At 34.0% G+C, this 21,653-nt stretch overlaps 2 protein-coding genes across 5 annotated transcripts; one reads left to right on the top strand and one right to left on the bottom strand.

Moving 5' to 3' along the window:
- Nucleotides 1-3,453: 3,453 nt before the first annotated feature.
- Nucleotides 3,454-5,890, bottom strand: LOC109193037 (probable glucuronoxylan glucuronosyltransferase IRX7). Its single transcript, XM_019343812.1, has 4 exons — nt 5,227-5,890; nt 4,783-5,141; nt 4,427-4,677; nt 3,454-4,330 (listed from the first exon to the last, which is right to left on the bottom strand). The coding sequence occupies exons 1-4, from the start codon at nt 5,513-5,515 to the stop codon at nt 3,865-3,867; spliced, it is 1,365 nt and encodes a 454-aa protein (XP_019199357.1). The 5' UTR covers nt 5,516-5,890; the 3' UTR covers nt 3,454-3,864.
- A 10,608-nt stretch (nt 5,891-16,498) lies between these two features.
- On the top strand, nt 16,499-20,238 carry LOC109193034 (protein NUCLEAR FUSION DEFECTIVE 4). 4 transcript variants are annotated; one of them, XM_019343808.1, is made up of 2 exons: nt 16,499-16,666; nt 18,280-20,238. In XM_019343808.1, the coding sequence occupies exon 2, from the start codon at nt 18,290-18,292 to the stop codon at nt 20,057-20,059; it is 1,770 nt and encodes a 589-aa protein (XP_019199353.1). In that variant the 5' UTR covers nt 16,499-16,666; nt 18,280-18,289; the 3' UTR covers nt 20,060-20,238. The 4 variants fall into 4 exon arrangements, with proteins under 4 accessions (XP_019199353.1, XP_019199354.1, XP_019199352.1 ...); XM_019343809.1 differs by lacking the exon at nt 16,499-16,666 and adding an exon at nt 17,849-17,866; XM_019343807.1 differs by lacking the exon at nt 16,499-16,666 and adding an exon at nt 17,932-17,972.
- The last annotated feature ends 1,415 nt before the right edge of the window (nt 20,239-21,653 follow it).

Here is a 21,653-nt window from a genome sequence, read left to right as displayed (position 1 = left end):
AGTCTTATCTCTTGACAAATTGACCGATCCGTTCTCTCGATTTTCCTTGAATTCTTTGTTATCTCATAAACTCACTTAGTCACAATCTCACTCTTTGAGATGGTCATCTCCGATGGTCCATTCCTGATGTTTGGTGATTCGGTCCCGATGGTACATACTTGTGGAGTGGTGGAAGACCTAGCAAATACGCTGGTAATTGGTGAATTCCTTACTAGTCTCCGTAGAAACCCCTATTCTCTAGAGAATTTTTGGGAGAAACGAACTAAATCGCAAACCCTAATTTTATATTTTTTTCATTTATTTATTTTATTGTGATATACAATGTGAAATATGTTTGTGTATTTCTGTTGTATATGTTGTATACAATGTGAAATATTATTGGTGGAAGTCGTGTGCTTTATTATGAAATTTTTAGTGTTGAAATGCCCTTAAATGGCCCTCGATTTTATCATTTAATCTGTGAAATTTCATTGTTGAAAGATCCCATAAATGATCCTTGATTTTATCATGTAATATTTGGAATTTCTAGTGTTGAAATATGACCCTTAAATGGCCTCTGATTTTATGATGTAATATGTAAAATTTTCAGTGTTGAAATGTCCATTCATGACCCCTAATTTTATCATGTAATCTGTACAATTTTCAGATATTGATAGAAGCCCCTAAACTGAAATCAATATAAAGTTTATATTTTTCAAATCCAACGTAATCTCCGATATAAATCCATAACCACAAATATTCACCAGATTTTCAGAAAAAGGGTTTTGTACACCATATGTGTGTGTGCACGCGCGTGCGCTTAGTGATTTGAATATACACACTTAAAATCCACAATTTCCCCAAACACAATGTTTACACCAAAACCAATTAATCAGTAAAATTTTTTAGGATATAATAATTTTGTAAAACACATAATAATTCACAAAAATACCATGAGCATCAAATTGGGGTATAGTAAAAGTGGTGAACATAGACGTTACTAGAAATGAGAAGAACTACTATAAGAGAAGAGATCGATTCTAGTGATTTTTGGATGATATAAATATTAAATGACTACGGTATTTATAGGTGAATTTAAGATTTAATCATGTAAATAACATAAAATTTGAGGTATAAAATGAATTTTTCTCCCTACTAATTTGAATATAAAATATAATATCTCTTCCTTAATTTGTTATCACTTTGTCTCCCACTTGCCATCTACTTGCATAATAATTTTTTTTCAAATATATAATATATTGAAACATATATCATTGGATTTATTTTATTAAATTTCCCCCAATAATATGTTATAATATATTATATATTTGAATTTTATGCAAGTAGATGGCAAGTAGAAGAAGTGATAGCAAATCAAGGAAGAGATATTATATTTTATATTCAAATTATTAGGCAGAAATTTTTATTTTATATCTCAAATTTTATGTTATTTACAATATTGAACCCTAAACTCCACTTATATAAATACCTTAGCCATTTAATATTTTGATCATCCTAAAATCATTCAAATATCCTCTATTATAGTAGTTATTCTTTCTAGGAAGAGAAACTCTCTATAGTTTTCGTTTCACTACATAGAAATAGAATGTGATATTCTCCTAATAGTAAAGATAACATTATTTATCTCTTAATAGTGAGAATACAATTTCTTTCTATGTAGTAAAGAGGAAACTATAGAGTTTCTCTTCTTGCGAGAAAGGTGAAGAACTACTGTAAGAGAGGAGATTTGAGTATTTTTGGATGATGAGAATGTTAAATGGCTATGGTATTTATAGATGGAGTTTAGCGTTCAATTTTGTAAATAACATAAAATTTGGGGTATAAAATGAAATTTTCTCCCTAATAATTTGAATATAAAATTAATATCTCTTCCTTGATTTGCTATCATTTTGGCCGCCACTTGCCATCCACTTGCATAATAATTTGTATTCAAATATATAATATATTATAACATATTATTAGGATGAGATAATTTAAAAAAGGTTTATTTAGTGATACAACACTTGAAAAAATATTTTGGAAGTGTTTAGGCATAAAAACTGAATCAACGAGAAAATTCCGCCTCGATGCCTGTATGAGCCTCGTACGGACGTACATGGCTCATACAAGACACCCCCCAACAAAATACTAGCTATGTACAAGCGTATAAGGATCTCCCAAAAGAAATTTAGAAAAATCACAAAAATTACTCTCGTACGAACTACGTACAGGCGTACTTTGATCATACAAAGCCTAGAAAATACATAGTATCACAGAACATTTTAATACTTAATTCAATAAGAAAGTCAATAAAAGTCAATTGTCTGACTAACTTAGTTCAGTTAGTTGGGATTGCCCTTATTTCAATTGTATTGTACTATTGTAGCATTATGTTTAAGTAATTGGTACAAGTATTTATATATATCTACAAAACTATCATAATATATAGACGCAAGCCTTATGACCTAGAAGCATACCATTACCATTTTGGGAACAATATTATAATAACACAAGCATTTGGAAATCTGTAGACCAATTGAGTCGCATTTTGCAATTTATTTATTCTTCCCGTCTCAAAGGTAGGAGCAGTGATGACATTAAGGAAGCAACATTAAGTTTGTAATTTAAACTTACAAAAATTAATAATGATATAAATAAATGAGTAATAAAGACAACAATAGAAGTGTAACTTTGTCTACTTTTATCTGTACTAAAAACCTTTGGCTTTTGTACAATAGTGCTTATTATTGTACTATCAAAAACCACGCAGTTCACAACACATTTACTGTGGTTTCTATTATTCTTATGATCTTTCAAATTTTAGTCTTTAAATTTTAATCTGTTATGTAGCGCTAGCGGACATTTATAAACTACTCTTTTTCTTTTTCTTTTTTTTTTTAATATATGTCTCAATATAAATGTTTACATTAAGATTTATTGTATAAAGTAAAAATTGAGATTAGAAAATGAGAATAATATAATATTTTCCTATTCTTATTTATTTCACTGTATTTGTTCTCCTTTACAATGATACCAACAACTTTTTGTACATAATTTAATATTATAATTATTTTTTTTTAAATCATTAAAAAAAATAAAATTTGTTTCAGCTCTATTCAAACTTTAAAAATTGATTTTTTGATTTTTTAAAAAAATTAACCTTGTCAGCTTTAACTTTACCAATTCAGGTTTTATATACATCCATAATTCACTGTCACCCCCCGGTGCCCACTTGGCAATTAAAGTCACTGACACATCACAGCTGTCACCATTTCACTTTGTCTTCCCCATTTACATAAATTATTTGTATTCCCATAATACTACTTTAATTTTCTCAATAATAATCGTAAAACTTCTTTTCAAATCATATACGTAGTATTTCTTATTAGTGAAGTGTCAAATTAAATATTTTTTTAGATTTAAAGAATTATTTCAAAAGATAAATGTCATGTCAGAGGTCGAAATTAAGCATCGTTGAAGTGAACAAAAGAATAAGTATTTGAATTATTGTATGAGTTTTTCTTTGCTTTATTATTTACAGCGTATTCTAGTTGGAATCCACAGTGTGGATCTCCGCACCGAATCTTGTCTCTTCTTATTTTTCTCAAAATTTATATTCCCCCAATTCACATGTGACGCTACAAAACAATTAACACCCTGTCCCTTCGAACCGCTTCTCCAACCAATCCCGTCCAGCCAGCTCAGCCACCATAATATCTCTGCCGTTTGGGCCCCACTGACACGTTTCCCTATGTCTGTAATAACCCCTCGGCTACAATCCCAGCTGTCTCCCATTTAATTTTATATCACAAACCCTACACGCCACGTCATCTAAAGTACATCTTAGCTGACCGCCCAATGGGAATCGTCCACGTAACCAGCTGCCTATTGGGTAGAAACCCTTGACCTGCGGTGAGAGCGGCTGAGTTTGTTGGTGAGGGCGAGGAGGACCTGCCACGTGGCGTCTCCTTCCACCATCGGATCGTTGAACAGGAGGGCCCGGCGAATGCGCGGGTCCCACAGCCGCCGTCGTATGGCGGTGAGATTAGTCGCCGCCGCTTTTTCAAGAATGGGGCCGAGCTTGGGCACGTCTTTTTCCAACACCGTGACGGAGATTTCCTCCCACGGCACGGCAGAGGGGAACGGCAGTTGGATGGCGTCAGCAATGATCACCGGCACGCAGCCCAGAACCACAGACTCCACCAGCCGGGGACTCCACGGCGCCCATCCTAAAGGGCACAAACAAAACGTTGACCGTAGAATCTCCGACTGGTAACCGGCGAATCTGTGCCGCTTGAGATAAAACTTCCGATCGTTGCCGTATTTCCGCAGGATTACCGTCCGGACCCCCCTGTAGGGTCATTCACGTCATTTCACATACAACTAAACTTTCTAATAAAACGGTTGTTAATTTAACTCAACTACATTTGAACAGTTGAAAACTTACTTCCCGTAAAAACGACCGCTAACGTTCTTGGGGTGAAGTTCCATTTTGCCCCTGAAAAACGCGAAAATATCTCTCCGGGTATCAGCTCTCGCCGTCGTCAGCGTCTTCCGTACACTTTCCGGCGAAACATACGGCGGAATAACAACATGCTCCACATCTTGACACGGGTGATTATATTTGACTCCAAACGTTTGCAATACGATCGAGTTCCTCAAAAACTCCGGCACTCCATCGGCGATTGCTGTGTCCTCCTATTCCACAACCAACAAAAAAAAACATAAACTTTCATTGAATACCTCGAAAGAAAAAAACGTCGGGGCATAAACAACGTGAAAGATCGCATTTTTTTGGCATACCAATGTGTGAAAACATGACCCAAAATCGTGGGATGCGACGAAGACGTGGTCGGCGCCGCGGCTGCGGTTCCAGAAGGGAAGGTCAGAGGAAATGAGGCGAATGGCGGAGGAAATAAGATTCCGGGCGTGACCAATCGCCGGGAAGCCATTGACCGTGCTGAAATTGCAAGAAACGTAAACGGGGACGAAGAAAAAGTCAGCCTCCCACGGGTCAAACGTGCGAACCTCGCTGCTCGCCAAGGCTCTGTGTATAGCCACCTCGGAAGCAAACAAATGGCTGCTACACCGCTCATTCAACCAATCAACGTTATATTTCGCCGGCAAATCGTATATGTAAACCTTCAGATCCTTAAACACATCTGAGCCCCAGAAACAAACTCGTCAAATCAAATAACCACATAAAACTAATTTAACAAACCCATGCTAAACGTGAGAAAAGATTACCTTGGTGGGTGTTGGGCTGGTGGAGAAGAGAAGAGTTATGGGATTCGATGAGGGCGCGAGAAGCTTTAGATTGGCGGACGACGGTGGTCCGGGAGATGATGGCGGAGGTGGCAGGTTTATGAGTGAAAATGAAAGAGGCGAAGAAATAGAAAGAAAGGGAAAACCAGAGAAGCCATTTGAAATATCTATGGCAGAAGCTCTTCTCAGAGGCCTGTCTTCCTGGTCTCAACAACTTCATCCTCACATAAAACCCTTTGTTCCTCGAAGTTTGTCTTCTCATCTCCGTCATCTCTCCCCTATTAATCGATCAAAACAGGGGAGGCGACGGAGCTCCAGCCCAGCCTGCAGGTGAGAGGTGGCTATCGGGGTTTGGTTTTGGTCTGAAGTAGAATCCAAGAAACAAGGGTGAAAACTGAAAATTTTGAAAAAAGAATGGTTTTTTGGTTGATGGTTCGTTTTAGCTTGAAGAATAAAGAATTAAACAAATATGATGTGGTGTATAAGATAAGTTACCCAAAATAATCAAGAACTATATTTTTGTTAAATTTAAGGCGGTTGTGTTTTCGAGAAAAATAATAATGAGGGAGGTCACGGAGATGGAAGGAGAGAGAGAGACTTGAGAGCGGAGGGGTGAAGATGGTGGGGGGTTTGAGAAGGTCACATTGTGATGGATCACAAAATATTCAGAATGAAACAGCAACTATAGTCTCCGTGTCTCAGCTGGATGACCATGCCTCATGGAAAATGTCTATTTTGACCTTTGAGATATGGTTTAAAGAAGCTCGCACGAGCTTATCTCAATGTTTTAGTAGGCAGTATTTTAAATAAGAGATCAAAGTTCGAATCTCTACCGTCATAGTGTGGAAATTATGTCTAAAATAAGTAAATCCCTTATGTGCACTAACATTCTGCCTTAGTCACTGATGCTCTATGGGGTCCCTTATGCGCATCAACATAGTCACTATGCTCTGGCGGGTCCTTAAGGTTGGGGATTCAAACTTTTGGGAGAAGATATGATTTAAGAAGATTGACTTTACGACAATCCCAACCAAGTTAGGCAAGCCTATTAACTACTAATCATAAGGTTGTAAGTTACACTCTTGACAAAAGCGACCTATTGACTTTATTTCCTTGTAATCCTCTATTGCTTGGAGTCTCAAAACAATGTTTATCACATGTAAATTGATCCAATCGTTATACCCTACACCACGGCGCACGTAGCACGGTGCGTCGCGCGCCTCCCAAAACGACGTCGTTTTGAGAGGCGCGGTAGGAAGTTGCTGTGATTATGTGTATTTGTTCACACAATTATGTGTATTTGTTCATACAGTTATGTACATTTTTTATACAATTATGTACATTCTTTTTATACAATTATGTACATCCGAATCAGAAAATTTGTGTGTATTATGTTAAGAGTTGATGTGTATTATGTTAAAAGTTTATGTTTATTATGTATTATGTTAGATTATGTGTATTATCTTTTAAAAAGAGTATGTATATTTTGTTATATAATTATGTACATTCATGTATACAATTATGTGTATTCTAGTATAACATTATGTACATTTTTGAACAACGAGTTTTTTTTAAAGAAAAAATTACTGCCATTCACTGGGGCGGGAAATTTCAAAAAAAAAAAAAAAAAAAAAAAAAAAAATTAAAACGACGTCGTTTTGCATCTGGGCGCACAGTGCAACGCGCACCGTGGTGTAGGATATAAATTGCCAAATTGATCATTCCTTTCTCATGATCATATTAGATGCTAGTATAGAGAATATTAGAATATGATACTGAAAAGTTACTATGGTGTAGTTTTAGGATAGGAGATTAGGAGTGGGATGCTTTGTAGGTAGAAGGTTGGAGGAAGGGCAAAGTTGGAAGTAAGGGGAGGCATGAAAAATATGAAATAGAAGCATTTGGTAAAAGGTTAAGAAAGAGTGTCTGAAAAGGTAACTTTGGAGTGGCTGCTAAGCGTTTAAAGTGTTGTCAAAAGGTTGAATAATTCCCATTCCCATACCCATAAGCACATGATATGACAGACAGTCTCAAAAGCTTAAAGCTGAACTCAATTTCTGATTTTGAGTCAAATTTCAATTTGGTGTTAATTAAAGCTTGTGTTTTGGTGTAAAGATTCCTTGTCAAGATACAACTAATTAAGCTCATTTCTTGATCGAAAAAAAATAATATTTTGGAAATATATACTTCACGTCGTCTCCACTCCTTTTGATTCACCAATCAACATACAATAATATTTAATTACAGTTGACATAAAACTTAAAGCATGATTAATGTTATGGACTAAATTAAAGTTGTATTAATTTATGAATTCATTGGCTGGCCTGATGAAATACAACTCCACAATCATGAAAGGAAAGGAAAGGAAAGTTGTCATACTTATCTGTTTCATTCAGTGCCAAAGTATGATGTATGGACGGCTTTTTGATATGTATAAAGATAATAGTGGCAATGTCGTATTGTTCATCCAATTCCAATGTTTAAACATAATAGGATAGACTATAGAGCATTATTTTTTGTCCACTTTTTTTATTTGTGAACTGGAACCTGCAGTGACATAAGCACCCATATAAATATGTTACCACTTATATTGCAATCTTGAATGTGAGTGATTGTGATGGATCGCCATATAATTTGCATGTGTGTTTAATTTTTTGTGAATGTGTCTAGCTAATAAACAACTCTAATCACGTCCCATAAGAACTATAATACAGCTTCAAGTATATAAAACGAGAATCTGATACCTTAAATTAAAGATGACAATATAAACTAATTAAGTTAGACCGTACCCATATGAGTTGGCATGAGCACAACACGAATGGGCTAGCTTAGGCACATCCACGATAGTGTTGTATTCTACCACTCAAAATGTTATATAGGTCAAGTTGAGTTAGACTAGGCTGACTATTTTAAAATGTGGGTTGAGCCGACATAACTCACATTCTAACGTGGATTGTGTTAGCATGACTCTTTGATTGTGGGCGTGGACCAAATCAGCATAGCACAATCTATTTGGCATCGCTATTTTACATTATTAGCATGTTTAACCTTATAAACTATCACTAAGAAGTCACTTTTCAATTCTATACTATTGAAAACCCTATTATATATGGTAAATTGTTCAAATAAAGTTTTGCGTGAGGCTATTATTGTTACGATTGTGTACAAAGATGTTGTAATTTGATTATTCAACTAATCAACTAAAAAAAAAAAAAAAACAAAAAGATCATTACGTGCAAAGCTCATTATATTACTCTTTCAATATCAATTTATTAACCTATATATAATAAACATCATAATTTCTAATTTTCTATCCACATATAGCCCGTGTACATCATCACCCTATGCTTTATATTACATTGAATTGCAGCCAAACACATAGGATATAGGATAATTAGGTGATACCTAATTAATTATATTCTACGAAAAAAAAACAATTAAATTAATTGAACCGAGTAGATATCTGTCAACTAAGGGGCCCTAATAAAAAAAATAATGCCAAATTGCTAACTGTTTTTGGTTGAATATTTCATTATCTTAGTGGAAGCTGTCATAGTTGCGCTTGGCGTATGCGTTAAGGAACCTTAACGGATTGACTTCATCAAACCTAGGTTTATTTATAGGATGATACGATAAGCTTTAGCCCCCAACAACAACTGCTCTAAAACAACACAATTTAGCTTCCATTTTGCAACCTCTCTTTAGCCTCTAACCTAACACGTATTCCAATACACCAATCAACAAAATAAAATCCAACTCTCAAACCCATTAGAGGGCCATATAATTTAATTCAGCAAAAAATTAATCATTGAATCCATCCGTAAAAACTCTATATACACAAAAAAATATATATACTCCGTCTATAATATATTTTTAACTATCAGAGTCAATGCCCCCACCAGAATTCAAACATTTAACACCTGTGACTTCCTATTTAAGAGAAAGACGTTATTAAGATATAAACTACTTAGAAAAATAATGTTTTTATAATACCATAATTAATTTATCTCTTCATAACTTTTATTTTTTTTACAAGATCTCATCATAACTAGTTAATACACTTAATTATTAGAATCATTAACTCCATGGCGTTTTGTTATATGCACAACTTGATTAGAATCCACAAGACCACAACCTAATAATTATACATTGATTTACTTAAAATCGTGCAGCCACCACTAAAATATATATGCCTTGCAAGTAAAACTTGTATTGTGACTCAAATTAAAAAAAAAAAAAAAATCATAAAAGGTAAAATCATACTAAGTTGTCTAAAGCTAATCAACTCACATCAAGAAGATTAATAAATAATTCATTAAAAATTTTATAATTATTAAGTCAATTATCTAATCAATTTGATCGGAATTTACAATCTCACAAAAAGTGATTATGAAAACGGTGGTTGCTAGGGACATTGTACGTTTCGCCAGGTTGTTCGAGAGGGCTGTTTCGAGTATTCAAATGAGTGTATGCATGCAGTGGGCCACCCATGCATCCATATGATATGATTGTGATGTTCTCCATACCCTTTAACTTAACATTTTTCCTTTCCTCAGATTACTTCAATAATCACCATCTTCCTCAATCATCATCTCATCAACCTAATATCTTACACCCTAATTATGCGCTCCATTATATTACCCTCGTCATTTAGTAATAATCATGTTTTCTCCAAACTAATTAAGGATAATATAATCTTCATTATTGTAACTTCAATTCACTCCATTGCTACCAAAGTCTTTTTACGGTGTAGTATTATATTTTACAGTGAAGATCTTAAAAATTAATTGTTTTTAGTAGATCATCGGAGATCAGAGATACCACCTTGGCATTTGCTTTGTCGTGTCCCAATAAGGAACATGAACATTGAGGAGAGTGATGGCAAATAAATATGGCGCTACCAACAATAATATAGTAACGTTAGTATATATGTACATACCTACTCCTGCGTTTGGTTTTCTTGTTACGTTGCTGCTGTATGTGTAGGGATGGACCATTCTTGTGGACCGCTACTACTCCCTTTTGTCTACCTTAATTAACCTTCAAAACTCTCGAGCACAGCTCAATTGGTTAATCCGATCCTAATCAACTTAAAATAAGTTTATAAATTTATTTTTACCGGTAGTCACAAAATATATGATAAGTTTGAATCTTACAAAAGATCCCCTAAAAAAAATTATAAAAGGGACAACCCCAGTCAAATTGGTCATGTTGTTGATTTGGTAACTACAAAATTACAAATTTAACTCTCAATAAGAACGATTTATTGACCTAATTGGTTTGAACCGATCAGCTATGTACAAAATAACGTAAGTTGGTTTACTTGTTGTGATTCTTTACCGGTTAGAGAATAATCTAAGCCGAATTACTCTAATATGATCCTTTGCTAATTAGGTCACAAAATAAAATTTATTCAGTATTTACGTACTCTTGAGTAGTAGCTGCAGATTTAAAACTCAGAGGATAAGGGGGGCCTACAGGAATAGAGAGCGAGCTGTGTATGCACATGGAGTGTAAATTAAAAAAGGAGTAATATTTTTGGATAGGGATGCATGTGATGAATTATTATTGTTATTAGCTCAGAATTCCACTACTTGCTTTACAGTAGGGGAAACCAGAATGGGCATGTGTCTTTGTCTCTGTTTCTGCATTTATAGCTCAATATTTATCTTTATTTGACTTCCAATCCATGCATGCACTGGCAACCTCACTAATAATATTCTTAGTTTTTTAGGCTCAACCTTAATGTACTACCATATGATGTAAATGTCATCCTGCCCCAAATACTACATTCCTTACTTAATGATGCGTCATTGTAATCAAGTTTTGTTTGTACTTTAATTATTAGGTAAATAATGTGGTAAACCAAAACTAAAATTAAAACCTAAGAAAATAAATAGACAACATATAAAACTGAAGATCCGTTAACAAATAACTAAAGAAATTATTGAGGATAAGGTTGAGTTGATCAAGTGGCTTGTGATTCACTGGTATCTGGTTGCTTCTTGATGTGGGAGGTTTAAGGTTCAAGCCTCAATATACAATATAGATTGTATATGTAGGTATCTCCCATCTAAAAAATTTGAGAAATTGAATATATAAAAATTGTATTATAGCCCACTGAAGATGCCCATTGTAATATGGATAGCATGTTAATACAATTGTTCGCCCAACCAAAATCCAGCTACTTGTCGGCCCATAAACCTGCCAATCCTGGGTTCTAACACTGTGATAAAGACTAAAAGTTAACTTGTATGGCAAATTATGCCGTGCATGGTGCACACAGATGCAAAATAGTGTCGTTTTGATTAAAAGCGATGTCATCCGACTTTAAAAAATATATATATTTTTGATTGTCGTTAACGGTGTTATGCTGTGCATAATTTGAACTATATATCCATAATTACTGAACTATATATCCAGAATTTAGTGAACTATATATCCACATCCAGAATTAATGAACTATATATCCAGAATTAGTGAACTATATATCCACACCGGTTACTGGTACTGTGTATTCGGAATGAATGAACTATATATTCATATTGGTGGAGTTAAGGGTACCACTAACGACACCGTTACTCCACCAAAGTGAAACGGCGTCGTTCGCAACCGTGTGCACCATGCATGGTGCACAGCATAACGATTGGCAAATTATGCTGTGGGACAGTGTCCACAGTGCAAACACGGTTCCAAAATTGTTCATAATTGTGAATATAGAGTTTAAAAATTATAAACATAGAGTCGTATAATTATGAATATAGAATTCTGTAATTGTGAATATAGAGTTCAATAATTGTGAATATGAAGTTAAAAAATTATGAACATATAACTGTGTTTACCTTACAAAGTGGACGCGGTTCCACGTACTACATAACAATTGATATATGTGGTAGTGTGCGTGCTATGACACGGTTCCACAGCAGCCCAATCATTAAGAAAGTTAGTTGCAGATTGACAGATAAAAGAGGCAGAAACGATATTGCGGTTCCAAACTTTCTCATTTCAAGCTTCCCAAAGTTTCCAACACACGGAGATAAGTAAGCAAATTTCATTGTCAGTCTTTGTAGTGAATAGACTTTCAAGCCACTCAAAGAAGGAGGTAGCCGAGGGATAATCAATTCCCCCCAGAATATCCCAACAACTGCGAGCAAGGGGGCACTCGACGAACAGATGGAATGAGGTCTTGAAAAAACTGCTAAAAGTAGTTTTATGATCAATTTTTTTTTTTTTTTAAATCATTTTGCATGTAAGCAACTATTACTAACGGCTAATTTACCAAACACCTTTCTATAATCAGCTAATGTTATCAACTAGTTAAATCCACAAATCCAATCAGCTAATAGTAATTTACCAAACACCTCTTTTTATAATCACCCCAGTATGAGGGTGATACAAACTTAAAGTACCATTATCACTATGAAGACCATAAATACACTCTTCCAGATCAATCGTTATGTCGTGAAACCGTGTCCACATTGCATGTTCATAATTATAAAGTTATATATTCATAAATTTTGAACTTAATATTCATAATTATTGAACTCTATGTTCACAATTACATAACTCTATGTTCATAATTACTGAACTATATATTCATAATTATAAAGTTATATATTCATAATTTTTGAACTTCATATTAACAATTATTGAATCTCTATATTTATAATTATAGAACTATATGTTCATAATTATGTTCACAACTCTATATTCATAATTATAGAACTATATGTTCATAACTATGAACAGTTTTGAAACCGTGACCACCTTACAAGGTGGACACGGTTCCACAGCATATAATTTGTCGCAAATTATGCCGTGGAATCGTGTTCACCGAGAATGGTGAACACAAGTCAAAACGACGTCGTTTTTAGACAAAAAAAAAAAAAAAAAAAAATCGCGGATGTGGAGTTAACGGCGCGTTACTGATCAAATTATGAATTTTCTGTTATGAGATTATGAATTTTATGAAAATTCATAATCTCATAACAGAAAATTCATAATCGCATAACAGAAAATTCATAATCTCACAACTGAAAATTCATAATCTTATAACAAAAAATTCATAATCTTATAACAGAAAATTCATAATCTCATGGTTCCAAAGTGAATGTGTAGGCATGGTTCCAAAGTGAATGTGCAGGCATGGATTCATAATTTATGAATGTCCGTGATTTCGGACGGGAATATGTAGGCATGGTTCCAAAGTGAATGTGCATGCATGAATTCATAATTTATGAATGTCCGAAACTCCGAAATTATGAATGTAATGAAAATTCATAATCTCATAACAGAAAATTCATAATCTCATAACAGAAAATTCATAATCTCATGGTTCCAAAGTGAATGTGTAGGCATGGTTCCAAAGTGAATGTGTAGGCAGTCACGTAATTAATTAAAAAAAAAAAAAAAAAAAAAAGATAACGGTGCACTAACACCGTTGGAACCGTGTTCACCATGAATGGTGAACACGGTTCCATGGCATAACGTCTGATAATTTGTCCTTCCAGACTTCCTCCATTATAAAAAGCCCACAAAGGGAGCAGTGGACCTAAAATGACGTGAGTATCTTCATCATATGGCCCAAATATAAGCTATCAAATATCGTGCGAAAATATTTATAGTCCAACTTCTCAATAATTCTATATGTACATGTACAACACATACAAAATGTAGTAAAATTTTACATAAAACTACCTAAAATGGTCCATAATTTTCACATAGAACATAATATATATATATATATATATATATATATATATATATATATATATATAATGAGAGGGTTAAGGTGAAAACAAACTTTCATATAAAAAGTGATGGTTAATATAATGTTATCTATCTAGGTATGTAGTAACAGTTAAAGATTGCTCGACGATAAGAAAAAAAATGAAGTTAGTTTTATAATATTGTAAAATTAAAAGTATGTTTAATAATTATAAAATTGATATCTTATCAAAGCAATCGGCAGCTAAAATAAAATCAACAAGTTGAGACAGGACATGAGAGAGATAGCAACAGAAAAAGACTGCCATTGGATTAGTGCTGGTCCTAATAATCAATAGCAAGTGAGCAACCATTTAAAAAAAAAAAAAAATACTCCGTAAGTTTTAAAATTTTGTTTTATAAGCTTAAACACCATTAAGGCGTAAGTAGGCTCTGTTTGGCAGAGCTTATAGCTTATTTTAAGTTCCTAATAAGCTATAAGCTTTGTTTGGTAATGTTCCCAAAATAAACTCATAGCTTAAAATAAGAGCTTATTTTGGAACGCTATTTTAGATAGCTTTTCAAAATAAGCTCATAGCTTCCTAACTAATTTTTCATCTTTATCCTTATTATTTTAAAGAAATGACATAATTTACCCTTCCCAATTAAAACATTTTTCTCTTCTCCTTTATCTGCAACTTTCACCACAAATATTATTATTATTATTATTATTATGAGATTTGCAATAATATTGCTACTTCATTATGAGATGCTAGATCATGATTATGCTAATAGTTTTATTTCAAAATTTTAATTTTTTTTTAAAAGACAAAATGTTAAATTTTAATATGTAAACAAACTAATTTAAATTGTATAAAGATGTCCTTTTTAGTCTTTTTACATTTATCAGCTTATCAAAAAGCTATTTTTACCAAACACTTTCAATCATAACAGCTAGCAGAACAACTCTTCAGTTTTCAGCTCTGAGCTTATAGCTTTTCAGCTTTCAGCTCCTTTTCAGCTTTCAGCTCCTAGCTTATAGCTTTTCAGCTAGGTTTGCCAAACAGAGCCGTAATATTTTTGGTTCGAGCCTCAGTGGAGGGGATATTCAATATTGACTCTTTGTGCTTTATTTAGTTGAGAAAGTAATTATGAACAGATACTACATTGTAACAGAGTTAGTAGTATTTTAAATATATATATATATATATATATATATATATATATATATATATATATATATATATATATATATATATATATATATATATATATATATATATATATATATATTGAAATCATTTTTTACATATATAAAAAGGTATTTATTAAGGTAATTTTTTTTTTTTAGAATCAACGCGGATAAAAATAATTGCATTAACAAAATAATTTTTTTAAACATAAGAATCATGAGTATTAAAAAAAAAATTACAATTTAAAAAATTATTGAAAAAAAAATCTAATTCCATTTACAATGTGTTTTAGTGACAGCCAAAACCCTCGTACTCCACTTTTATTGGCCACCACTCCAACCTCATATAGTAGTCCCCATGTCGTCACTACCAAAAGCCAATACCATAGTCCCCGTTTTCGTCACCATATATTTTTTCCTAAATTCCTATCCAATATATACTAGTTATATGTATTATGAATGGGTAATGCACGAATAAAATTTACTCAATGTTAAAAATAAAATAAATTTAAAATTATAAATGAAATTATATGATACGCCTTTAATAATAGAAGACAATATTATTTTTACAAACTTTCAAAAATATATTATATTTTATTTATAATTGAAGTAATATTCTCTCTCTCTCTCTCTCTCTCTCTATATATATATATATATATCTATATATATATATATATATATATATATATATATATTACGATTATCTTTATTTATTCTTATTGAATGTTTTTTTTAAGTGATAAGTAAGAACTATGATAAGGTAATAACAATTTTTGTTTAATATCAAAATTGTATACTTGTACAGTATCAATAGGTAAAAACTCAAATAAATTCTATCATGCATCATTCGTCTTATTTTACCAAAATTTAGTCTTAAATTAAAAAAAAAAAAAATCAATCAATAATATTTTCATATCCCACAAGTTGGAATACAAATATATCATATTTGTTAAAAATTTCAATTAATATTGTTTTTCAGATTCTTTTGAATGCAAATAAACTATTATAACGTAATTATGGATTATGGATATATGTTTTCAAAAAAATGGATTATGGATTATGGATAGATAATAGCTTTGTTCATTAGAAGTGATTATCATGTAAGGAAAAAAATATTGCATTAAATTGATATCAATTCTAGTCATTTGCCTAAAAGGGAAAAAAATATATTATTATTTTCCAAACTAGAAGGTGATAATTTTTGGATGAGAACGTACGTCGTCAACGCGTCATCATTTAATAAGCCTATCCTCATGGGTCATCGTCCGGCCAGTTGCTGAGTATTCATAGTATCATCCCAAGTGGTCGTGTGTTTATGGCATATGAAAATAGATAGTTCAGATTGAGAAGACTGGAGAACAAGATTGCAAGAAACACGGAACCCTGAAGCATAGCGCCGACAAAGTAGTGTAGTTGTTTCTTGGGTCTGAACTCTAGTGTTCTACCTTATTAATTAATGCAGCAGCATTATATTGCTCTTCCTTCAATTCATTAGAACAACAAAACCTCAATCTCTCCGAATAAGTAAGCACAATTACATTTTATTTTGTTTTGTTTTCTACCTTTCATATTAATTTTCTTGGAATTCTTGGGATCCCATCCCACTTTTTTCAGCTGCTAACGACAGTAATCAGTTAATTGCATCATCCTTTTTTTTTTTTTTTTTTTTTTTTTTTTTTTTTTTTTCTGAAAATGGAGAGGGCAAAAAGTGGCATTAAGAAAAAATTGTCTGCTTTGTTCCTAAACAAGAATTGTTGAAGAATCTTTGAAAACAGTGTCATATGATGTGTCGGGTGGTAATAGGTTTAGTTAGAGATGCAATTATGCCCAGTTTTCTTGGCATTTGTTTTGAATATGTTTATGGATAGATATGATATGGCTGTGTTGCTTGTTCTTGATGTGTTAAAACCAATCATAAGATTCTCATGAGAAGAAGGTAGGCAAGAAATGCTATTCCTGTGTCCAATAAACTGGCTAGAATAAAGGGTTGATGAGGATTAGTATGAACAATGTGATGATGGGTATTTAGTGCCCCCTACTGGAAATTATGGAATTTTTGACCACCTGAAAGTGATCTTAAATCAAGTCGAAAGCCTTGTTCCGATCACTTTTGGTATCCGGAAAAATCTTTGTTGCTATTTCCGACCATTTTTTGCTTTCAACTTAATTTAAAATCACTTTCAGTTGGTCGGAAATTTCATAATTTTCAGTAGCCCTACTTTTATGTATTTCTTTATTCATAAATTTTATATTCCTCCATTGAATACTACATCTGGGGCATGTGAACTGCTTGGGAGTTTGATTGTGGCCTTGTGGGGTATTCCAATTACCAGACAAAGCAACTAGAATATAATACACTTTTTCATTTTGCAAGTCTTTGTTCTAATATATCACGGGAATACTTTTCTAAAGTGGCTTGTTGTTTTTGTCAACCGGTCTTATCAAAGTGTTCTTTTTTTCTAGTCACAGAAGAACACTAATAAGTTAAGTAGGATCCACATTTGGTGTTTGAAACTTTGAATTGTGATATTCCCACTCATTATATCTCCACTTGGCTATTACAATAGTAAAAAAGAAAATTACTATTTTTGGGGATTTGCCTTGGCCAGATCATTACTCCCCCAGATATTGTGTTTTCGATCATTAAGGAGTCACTGATATGAATGGATTAAGCTATTTCGAACATTGAGCTCTTTTGTATATGACAACCTTTACATATATGTAGTGTGTTATCAAAGTCATCTTATATAGTAAAACGCCTTTTAGGATAATGTTCGATTATTTCTGCTTGGTTAAAGTGCAAAATGAGTCACAGCAATTTACCAATTTGGTTAAGTTATTATTGCATCATAAATTATTGATGATTTTCTGGAATGAGCTGAGACAGTATGTATTGAATTTACTGCTATTAAGGATTAGAAAGACAGATTCCTGTGAACTCCTATGTGAAAAGGGTCTTGAATTATTGGACCCCCTTTTCCAGTATAGGCGTATAGCATTATCTTTGTTATATAGCAGTTGGGGTGCCACTTTTGTCAATTTCCTAACCACCCACTTAGAATTTATAGATTTATAGTCATACCAATTAGGCAGATCAGATCAGAGTACCTTTCTAAATCTTGAATTTGCATTATCAGGGCAAAAGTAATGGGAGCAACAGCGCCCGGGGATGTTAGCAGAAGCAGCAGCGAGCCCCTCCGGTTCGTTATCCATTTCCTTCGAGGGAGATGGTTCTCGCTGTTTGCCTCGTTCTTGATCATGGCTGGGGCAGGGGCGACGTATCTGTTTGGAGTATATTCCAAGGAGATAAAAGCGTCTCTCGGGTATGACCAAACCACGCTTAACCTCCTAGGTTTTTTCAAGGACCTGGGTGCCAATGTTGGAGTGTTGTCCGGGCTTATAGCTGAGGTGGTGCCAACATGGTTTCTTTTGCTAATTGGTGCAGGCCTCAACTTCGCGGGCTACTTTGTTATATGGCTGGCAGTAATGGGAAAGATTGCGAAGCCGAGGGTGTGGCAAATGTGTTTGTACATTTGCATTGGTGCGAATTCTCAGAACTTCGCCAATACTGGTGCTCTAGTCACGTCTGTTCGAAACTTCCCCGAGTCCAGGGGGTCTATGATCGGCCTCCTGAAAGGCTTCACGGGGCTAAGTGGTGCCATCATGACTCAGCTCTACTTGGCGCTCTATGGAAATGATTCCAAGTCTCTTATCCTGCTTATCGGTTGGCTCCCAGCCGCATTGTCTGTGGTTTTTGTGTACACAATTCGAGAAATTAAGGTGGTTCGGGATAAGGGTGAGCTCAAAATGTTCTACATTTGCTTGGTTTCAACCATCGTCCTCGCATTGTTCCTAATGGTCATTACAATCCTCGAAAAAGTGGCTTCGTTTTCTGAAGCTGGTTTTGATGCCAGTGCTGCTGTTTCGTGTATCCTACTTTTCGTCCCTCTGCTGTTCTTCGTACGACACGAATTCACCCTCTGGCAGACGAGGAAAACCCCCATTGTCGAGGACAATAATCCTAGTACTAAGATAACTGTCCAAACTGTTGTTCCTCCAGCATCATCAGAGGGAAATGAGCCCGAAAAGTCACCAACAAAGGAGCCCAAAGTCTCTTGGTTAGCCAATATTTTCTTCCACAAACCGAAAAGAGGAGAAGACTACTCAATCTTGCAGGCTCTTCTCAGTACTGATATGTTGATCATTTTCATAGCCAATTTCTGCGGGATGGGATCCAGCCTCACAGCGGTCGACAACATGGGACAGCTCGGGGAATCGCTAGGATACCCCGAGAAGACCATCAAGACTTTTGTGTCCCTCCTCAGTATCTGGAACTTCTTTGGAAGAATCTTTGCTGGATTCTTGTCAGAGACTCTTGTAGTCAAGTACAAGTTCCCCAGGCCCCTGATGATGACATTGATCCTCCTCTTATCCTGCATCGGCCTCCTCCTCATCGCCTTCCCAACCCCCGGTTCCCTCTACATTGCCTCAATCGTCATCGGCTTCTCCTTTGGCGCCCAGCTCCCTCTCCTCTTCACCATCATCTCCGAGCTCTTCGGGCTCAAATACTACTCCACACTATTCAGCTGCGGGCAGCTGGCTAGCCCCCTCGGGACATATGTACTCAACGTAATGATTACCGGTCACTTATATGACAAGGAGGCTCGCAATGATCTTGCCAAGAGAGGGCTAACCAGGGCAGATGTGAAGGAGCTGATATGCATTGGCTCCCATTGTTATCGTCTGGCTTTCATAATTCTCACCTGTGTAACGTTCTTTGGGGCGGTTTCGTCCCTGATTCTTGTAGCGAGGACGAGAGAGTTTTACAGAGGGGATATATACAAGAAGTTTAGGGATCAGGCGGAGGAATTACAAGTAGAAATGCCGGTGACAACCAGCGATGGTAGTAAGAGGTAGAAATGAAAACCAGGGAACATATACACAAAATAAACCAAAGTTGGTATAGTTGTGTATTAAGGTTCCATTTTCTGAACCATTCTTATATATCCTTCATGAATCCTGCAGATTGCTCCTGAATCATAGGAGAATTAAGCAATATATGTTGAAGCTATATGATCATCTTGGATTTTCATTTCTCTTTGGGAGCTTTAACTAACATGTTGGGTTTTACTTAGAAAATCCCTTGTTGCATAGCTGTTAATTGTGTTTTAAGTGAGTGAAGCATGATTCTGGCACTTAAATGGTTACGAATTTGTTTCTCGAAAACATTTTCTTGATCAGACCCGTCATATAAAATCAGGTTTAGCACATTAATTTTGTTCACTTTCGAGACAAAGTGAAACAGGAAAACCTAACATCTTAGACGCTATCTGTCAAAGCCAAAGAAAAGTATTCATCATTACACACAGCACTGAAACCTATCGAGCAACTTAATAATTTTCACCAAAATTGAATCTTTTGTGCAAATCTTTGGCCCCTTTTTCGTTCTCCACTTCCTCCTTGAATTGTTAAATAATACTGTCTTGTCTCATTTTATGTGTCTGATTCGATGAGACTTGACTGAAATTATTTTTAATTTAATTTTTTATAATATTAAATTTAATATTAGTATACAAAATTTATATATTTAGAAACTACACTAAAAATACTATTAAATACAAAAATTAAATTTAAAAATAAATAAAAACTACTAAAAAAATAAATCAAGAAAAAAGAGTTAGTTTGACCAATAAATAGTAAGTATGATAGATAAAATGAGATAGATGTAGTATAATATTTAATTCTACCATTAATCAATACAAAAATTAAGGAAGGGTTAAAACAATAACCGGCTTAAACTCGTGTTGAATTTGAAAATAAATAAGAAAAAAATTAAAGTAGCAAGTCCCATATAGTGCAAAATGTGCATTCAGTATGATGAACCTACTTGACATGTTCTATTTGAGTGTCATGTTGGCACATTGCACAAAAAAGTCTAGAGTCATTCTGATGTTCACATCCCCACCCCCACAGATGTGTCCAATTCTTTTACCGAATTGGTGGAATGAGTCTTTACTATTTTAGGCAACTAGTATGTGCACCCGCGCGATGCGCGGCCATATATATAGTATGATATATATATAGTATATAATGTAGTTATTTGAACCTGAATAAATGTGAAATGAAAAATTTGTGATTTTATTACACATTGATGAATTTAGTAATTTTATTAGACATTGTTGAAGACTTCATTGTTGAAACAATGTGATGCATGGCTACCTATATAGTACATAGAATATTCCGTATAATATAATAAGAATAAGAAACTTATTTGCAATTTTATGATGTTTTGCTGGATGGAATAGTCGCTCTGTTAATTGAAGGATTATTGCTAAGGCTGGGATTATCCCAGCCAATATTAGCTTTGCAAGCTGATGAAGCAAATTTGCAAACCGCTTGTATTATTTAATTTTTTTTATTGTTTTTCTTTCTTTTTAATATTTTAATATTATTAATAATGTTATTTTAATATGTTGGGTCCACTTTTAAAAGTTGATTAGATTTATAAGGA

Source organism: Ipomoea nil, unplaced genomic scaffold (genome assembly GCF_001879475.1).
Source record: "Ipomoea nil cultivar Tokyo-kokei standard unplaced genomic scaffold, Asagao_1.1 scaffold1834, whole genome shotgun sequence".
Classification (NCBI taxonomy): domain Eukaryota; kingdom Viridiplantae; phylum Streptophyta; class Magnoliopsida; order Solanales; family Convolvulaceae; genus Ipomoea; species Ipomoea nil.
This window is presented reverse-complemented; position numbering and strand designations above follow the sequence as displayed.